We start from the raw sequence: 7,253 nt of genomic DNA, 5'->3' as shown, positions 1-7,253 counted from the left end.
GTATGGCTGGCCTTTTCAAGAGACGCATGTAAGAATAAAAGGTATACGAGTGATTATCATTTCCTGGCATGACTCACGTGCCCAAAGTTTAAGAAAGCTAGCAAAGACATAGTGACTACATAGACATCTTATGTCAGAAGTGTTTGCTAACATGCATAGAGTTTTATAGATTAGGAACATAAATAAAGTTTGACCACTAAGAATATTTTCTTTAAATCTCCTTTCCATAATGCCTTTGTTACAGAGTCAGACTTTATGTGACCTAGCTTCATGATTTTGTGTTATTGTCTCCTTCTTTCTCTTCTTTCTCTTCTTTCTTTCTTTCTTTCTTTCTTTGTTTCTCTGTTTCTTCCTTTCTTTGTCTCTTGTTTGTTTCTTTCTTTCTTTGTTTCTCTGTTTCTTTGTCTCTTTCTTTCTTTCCTCCCTCCTTCCTTACCTCACTCTATCCCTTCCTCCCTCCTTCCTTCCTTTTTTTCTTACTTTTTTCCTTTCTTCCTTTTCTTCTTTATTTTGTCAATAAAGGGTTTCTCTGTATAGCCCTGGCTGTCCTGGAACTCACTCTGTAGACCAGGCTGGCCTCGAACTCAGAAATCCACCTGCCTCTGCCTCCCAAGTATTGGTATTAAAGGTGCACGCTACCACTTCCTGGTGCTTTTTTTATTTATACAATTTGTATTATGTTAAATAAGTTGGTCCCTTTATTACAGATATAACTTCAAATATGTATTCTTTGTGACGTGGAAGAGAGGTGACCTTTTGTGAATAAAAAGGATGGAAAAGGGGGTCTAGCAGGTCAGTCTGCAGCTGACTGAAGCATCAGTTGAGACACCGCCCTCACTCAGGCCCATGCATCTGATTCTTTACATGTACGCCTCTGGGTTAAGCAATTTCAAATGAGACGTAAGAAGTTTAACAAGTAAACCTATCATTTGATGTCACAAAATTTCCCACAGGGTATGGGAGTTAGGCAATATTTATTTCCATCTGGCCCTTAGCTAGTATATATAACAGGTTCCTCAGGTTGCTGAGGTCAGCCCTGCAACCCAGTTTTAGCTTTTCTGGTCTGCATACCCTACTGTCTCTAGAAAACCTTGAAAGCCCATGTAATTCATGCCTCCTTACACACAACTAGCTGAGAGGAATGACTAGATACACAGGTGAGGCTTCAGTGACCTTGCCTGTAGCCTCCTTTTTTGAAGGAATGCTAGCATTTAATAAGCCCAGCTGTGACTGTGTTTAGCAGGCACAGCTAGATGTATGAAGATAGTAGTTGTTCAGCTTAGTAGATACTGTGCTCCATCGGTAAAATAAAAGGTTCCATGCAAACTACACAGTGAGGGTAATGTGATGAATGAATATGACCTGTGCACATACATCAAGCCTTGACAGTTTCTAGGAAAACCTAGTAGAAAATGCAAGATGGTCTTTATCTTGTGGATAGCATGTAGACTCATCATAATCTGTCAGAAATTAGTTATGATTTTGCAGTTATGATTAAGAGACTTGAGCAATGTGTCTCTTCTATCCTTTGTAAGGATGTGCATTCCATTAGTTGTTCTTATTCTGCACAGCTTTCTACTATGAGGTAACTAATAGCAACCTCTACCGGAAACAGTTCACCTCTTAGCTGTTCTCAAGAGAGTGGTGTCTTTCCCCGGCCTTTTCTGTTGTTGTCCGTCTACCTGTGACAGAGTGAGAGAGTCAGCCTGCCCCAGGACAGAGGCTGTGGGAGAAACCTGAGTCAGTTATCACTTAGCTTGAAGTTAGCTCATCCTGTGTCTGCAACTAGTTTTTCTGGGAGCTAAAAACCAGACAAAAAATACCTTCTTGGAGGATGAGAAGGACTAGGTTATATTTTGATGTCAGCAAATACCTTGGTCATTCCTGTACCCTCTTGCTCTCACTTAATTGATTTTAAAAGCTGAACCCACAATTGTATCATACCAGACGCAGGTCAGTAGTTTGAAATTTCAAAAGTTTTCATTCTGTTTTTGTTTTTTCTTGGTTGTTTTGAGACAGGGTTTCTCTATATAGGCCTGGTTGTCCTGGAACTCACTCTGTAGACCAGGTTGGCCTCGAACTCAGAAATCCACCTGCCTCTGCCTCCCAAGTGCTGGGATTAAAGGTGTGCACCACCACCACCTGGCCAAAAGTTTTCATTCCATCCCTTCAAATAATTGAAATAGTGGATCTTCCAAAGCTTCAGGTTTGGAGGGTACACAACAATATTTTCTCAGCAGTATTGCTTAGCTTGAGTGAACTGTTCGATGAAACTCAGGCCAAATAGAGTCACACTGTGCAGTAACGGTCTTTGCACTGTTTGCACACAACTGAAAGTTTTCATTCTTTTCTGTAGACCTAGGTATGAAATCATTGTAAGAAATTACTGTCACACTTAAGTGTATCTCAAATCACTTACACTCATCCTAGTGAAACTCATTCCAAGAGTTCTTTCTGATGGATGAAAATTTTGTAAAATGTTTTTGTATCACATATTCATTAATACAGATTCAAAATGAATGCCTTTTGTGGATCCATAATTCAAAGATTAAACTATGGTACTATGAGTGTGTGTTCAATCCCTTGTCGATAAGCTTTCAGAATTTTGTGGATTCAAGACTTTTTTCCTTTGTCTTTTGATCTTCTGTACCATTGTTTCTAAGTGTGTGTTGCCTATCATCAGTTGGATGCTCACCCTATGTATTTCTATGGATGGATAAAATACATTGACAGAACATTTAAAGAGAGTATAAGATAAAAATATCTATAAGCTTTGCTTTTGTGAATTTCCCGTTCATGGGTAAATGTGGCTCTTCCATTTTCATGCCCTGTTCATTGTCTCTCTCCACTCAGTGCTCAATGGTTATTGAATCTTGTAAATTAATTAGTCTTAGAAATAGGTAAATTCATTGCCAGGCCTGGTAGCCCAGAGCATTAATCCCAGCACTTGAGAGGTGGTAGCAGGTGGATCTTTTGAGTTCAAGGCCAGCCTCATATATGTAGCAATTTCCAGGATAGTCAGGGCTACAAAGAAACCCTGTCTCAAAAAAACCAAGTCCAACCAAACAATATAATCCTTAGGGTACACGGTTTAGTCTTGATGTGGACAGTCTACTTTGTTTGCAAAATATGTTTGTACCTTTCAAAATAAATCTTTATCCTTAGGATAAAACCTTAATGTTCATCCAATCTCACGCAATCACAATGAACTTTTTTTTTCAGGCTTGGCTAGTTTATAATTTTACAGATGTGTGGCCTGATAATAACTCTATAGCTTGCCAGGCTTATTTCTTGTAGTAAAATGCCCTTATAACTTACTTAGGTATTTAACTTTGAATAATATGCCATTATTTCTATGTTCTGTTTGATTATGCTCTTACTCCAGTATAAAATACATATTGTTTCTACCTATTCATTATGAATTTTGCCCAGTGTCTACAGGCATTGTAATATACGGTGGATTTTTATTTATGGTTAAATATATGTCTTCATTTTTAAAGATAAGCCATATAATTATAAAGAATATTGCTTAACTTTTTTTCATATCTCATCTTTGGCTCAACAGGAATAATACCCAGTGATCCTAACAATTACAACAAGTCCAAGGATTGTAAATCACTCCTTAGTAAACAACAAACCATTCGTATAGGGGAGAAACCCTACAAGTGTGTAGAATGTGGTAAGGCCCTTGGTTCTTATAAAACACTTTCTATACACCAGAGACTTCATACTGGAGACAAACCCTACAAGTGTGAAGAGTGTCATAAGGCCTTTAGTACTCGCTCATCACTTTTTATTCACATGAAAAATCATACTGATGAAAAAACCTACAAGTGTGAAGAATGTGGCAAATCATTTTACTATCCTTCAATGCTGAAGCAACATCAGAGAATTCATTCTGAAGAGAAACCCTACAAGTGTGAAGATTGTGGCAAAGCTTTTTATGAACCTTCATTCCTTAAAAGTCATGAAAGAAGTCATCGTGGGAAGAGATGCTATAAGTGTGAAGAATGTGGAAAATCCTTTTGCTTTCCCTCATTCCTTAAGAAACATCAAAGAATTCATTGTAGAAAAAATGGCCACCAGCATAAAGAATGGGTCAAAAGATTTTCCTCTCCTCTATACCTTCAGGAACATAAACAAATCTGTACTCGAATGAATCTCTACAAGTGTGGAGAATGTTATAAAGCCTTTACTTGTCACTCAGCCCTTAGAAGACACCAGACAGTTCATACTGGAGAGAAACCGTACAAGTGTAAAGTATGTGGGAAATGTTTTTCCTTACCTTACACCCTTAAAACACATCAACTATTTCACTCTGATAACAACCCCTACAAGTGTGTAGAGTGTGGCAAATGTTTTTCCTCATCTTCCTGCCTTAGAAAACATCAAACAATTCACTCTGAAGACAAACCCTACAAGTGTGAAGACTGTGGCAAATGTTTCTCCACATCTTTATACCTTAGACGACATCAAATATCGCATTCTGAAGACAATCCCTATAAGTGTGAAGAATGTGGCAAAAGGTTTTCATGGTCTGAAAGTCTTCAGGAACATCGGACAATTCATACTGGAGAGAAACCGTACAAGTGTGAAAATTGTCACAAAGTCTTTCGTTATCGCTCATCCCTGAGGAGACATAAGACAGTTCATACTAGAGAGAAATCCTACAAGTGTGAAAAGGGTCCTATGTGTTTTTCCTCATCCTCATACCTTGTACAACATCAAGCAATTCACTCTGAAGACAATTCACACCAGAATGTGGGATGTGGCAATGCCATTGCTAATGTTAATGGCCTTACTGAAAACATGACAGTTCACACTGGAGAAAAAGCTTACAAGTGTATAGTGTGTGGGAAATGTTTTTCCTCACCTTCTTCCCTTAAAAGACATCAAACACTTCACTCTGAAGACAACCCCTATAAGTGTGAAGAATGTGGCAGATGTTTCCCCTCATCTTCATACCTTAGACGACATCAAATGTCCCATTCTGAAGATAATCCCTATAAGTGTGAAGAATGTGGCAAAAGGTTTTCATGTTCTGAAACTCTTCAGGAACATCGAACAATTCATACTGGAGAGAAACCATACAAGTGTGAAAATTGTCACAAAGTCTTTCGTTATCGCTCATCCCTGAGTAGACATAAGACAGTTCATACTAGAGAGAAATTCTACAAGTGTGAAACGGGTCCTAAGTGTTTTTCCTCATCCTCATATCTTGTGCAACATCAAGCAATTCACTCTGAAGAGAATTCAAACCAGAATGTGGGATGTGGCAATGTCATTGCTAATGTTAATGGCCCTACTGAAAACATGACAGTTCATACTGGAGAGAAACCTTACAAGTGTATAGTGTGTGGGAAATGTTTTTCCTCATATTCCTTCCTCAAAAGACATCAAACACTTCACTCTGAAGACAACCCCTATAAGTGTGAAGAATGTGGCAGATTTTTCCCCTCATCTTCATACCTTAGGCAACATCAAATATCCCATTCTGAAGACAATCCCTATAAGTGTGAAGAATGTGGCAAAAGGTTTTCATGGTCTGAAAGTCTTCGGGAACATCGGACAATTCATACTGGAGAGAAACCATACAAGTGTGAAAATTGTCACAAAGTCTTTCGTCATCGCTCTTCCCTGAGGAAACATAAGACAGTTCATACTAGAGAGAAATCCTACAAGTATGAAAAGGGTCCTAAGTGTTTTTCCTCATCCTCATACCTTGTACAACATCAAGCAATTCACTCTGAAGACAATTCACACCAGAATGTGGGATGTGGCAATGCCATTGCTAATGTTAATGGCCCTACTGAAAACATGACAGTTCATACTGGAGAGAAACCTTACAAGTGTATAGTGTGTGGGAAATGTTTTTCCTCACCTTCTTCCCTTAAAAGACATCTAACACTTCACTCTGAAGACAAACCCTACAAGTGTGAAGATTGTGGCAAATGTTTCCCCTCATCTTTATACCTTAGGCGACATCAAATATCCCATTCTGAAGACAGTCCCTATAAGTGTGAAGAATGTGGCAAAAGGTTTTCATGTTCTAAAACTCTTCAGGAACATCGAACAATTCATACTGGAGAGAAACCATACAAGTGTGAAAATTGTCACAAAGTCTTTCATTATCGCTCATCCCTGAGGAGACATAAGACAGTTCATACTAGAGAAAAATCCTACAAGTGTGGAAAGGGTCCTAAGTGTTTTTCCTCATCCTCATACCTTGTACAACATCAAGCAATTCACTCTGAAGACAATGCACACCAGAATGTGGGATGTGGCAATGCCATTGGTAATGTTAATGGCCTTACTGAAAACATGACAGTTCACACTGGAGAGAAATCTCTCAAAAGTCTTATGTTGCAGGATTTTCCCAGTCCAGTTCCATTAGGGCAGCAGGAGGCCTGTGATTGGACAGGGAAAAAGGAGGCAGAGCTAAAAGTTGCAGAGACAGGGATTATCTCAGAAAAGGAGGAAGGCCAGCATGGGGGCAGACATGACCTGCTTGGCTTTAAGCAGCTATAAGTAGTTATCATATCATAGAGTTAGAATAATTGGGATAAAACTTTTATCGTTATCAATTGGTTCTGCGATTAATGTATTGGCCTCTTGTATACTGTAATTTATTAATACATAAATCTAATTGGTTAATTATAAGCTTCTAGAGTCTTGTTCTTACTGGGTAAATGGATGTTGTTATGACTGACCACAGGGTGGAGGTGGGGACTCGCTGGAGATTTGCCAGTGTCGGGAGTGTTTGTCTGACCCTGGCCAGAGAGTTGGCAGGCAGAGAGCAACTCAAGCTCAGAGAGTTGGAGGTTTCGTTTTTAGTATTTACTGAAACAGTCTTAAAAAGTTTATACTTTGAGCTGGGCAGTGGTGGCGCACGCCTTTAATCCCAGCACATGGGAGGCAGAGGCAGGCAGATTTCTGAGTTCGAGACCAGCCTGGTTTACAAAGTGAGCTCCAGGACAGCCAGGGTTATACAGAGAAACCCTGCCTTAAAAAAAAAAGTTTATACTTCTTCAGCTCTTAAAAGACATTAAGTAATTCCTACTGAATGAAACTCTCTGACTGTGTGGAGTGAGGTAAAAACCGTTCCTAATCCTTCAAACCTTATCCAACTCAAATCAATCTGTAGGGTAGACTATTAAGTGAATTAGTTTGGAATATCAACACCAGCATCTTACTTCCACCAGCACAAATGTTGAGAATGTGATCAGGAAACAGTGGAGACCTCTTTGCTATAA

At 39.0% G+C, this 7,253-nt stretch overlaps 3 protein-coding genes across 5 annotated transcripts in view; all 3 read left to right on the top strand.

Annotated features, from left to right (window-relative positions):
- The window catches only part of LOC116083950 (zinc finger protein 99-like), an 11,546-nt gene extending 4,886 nt beyond the window's left edge, over positions 1–6,660 (top strand). The window contains exon 4 of the mRNA XM_031360773.1: positions 3,566–6,660. Coding sequence (XP_031216633.1) covers positions 3,566–6,528 — 2,963 coding nt within the window. The 3' untranslated portion in view covers positions 6,529–6,660. The remainder of the gene's footprint in view (positions 1–3,565) is intronic.
- LOC116083957 (zinc finger protein 58-like) overlaps positions 1–7,253 on the top strand; it is a 153,646-nt gene that overhangs the window by 8,141 nt on the left and 138,252 nt on the right. The window lies entirely within an intron of this gene.
- The window catches only part of LOC116083958 (zinc finger protein 58-like), a 149,805-nt gene that overhangs the window by 74,731 nt on the left and 67,821 nt on the right, over positions 1–7,253 (top strand). The gene's annotated exons all lie outside the window — the stretch shown is intronic.

Source organism: Mastomys coucha, unplaced genomic scaffold (assembly GCF_008632895.1).
Source record: "Mastomys coucha isolate ucsf_1 unplaced genomic scaffold, UCSF_Mcou_1 pScaffold8, whole genome shotgun sequence".
NCBI lineage: Eukaryota > Metazoa > Chordata > Mammalia > Rodentia > Muridae > Mastomys > Mastomys coucha.
Note: the sequence above shows the minus strand (reverse complement) of the source record. Positions and strands in the feature narration are given on the sequence as shown.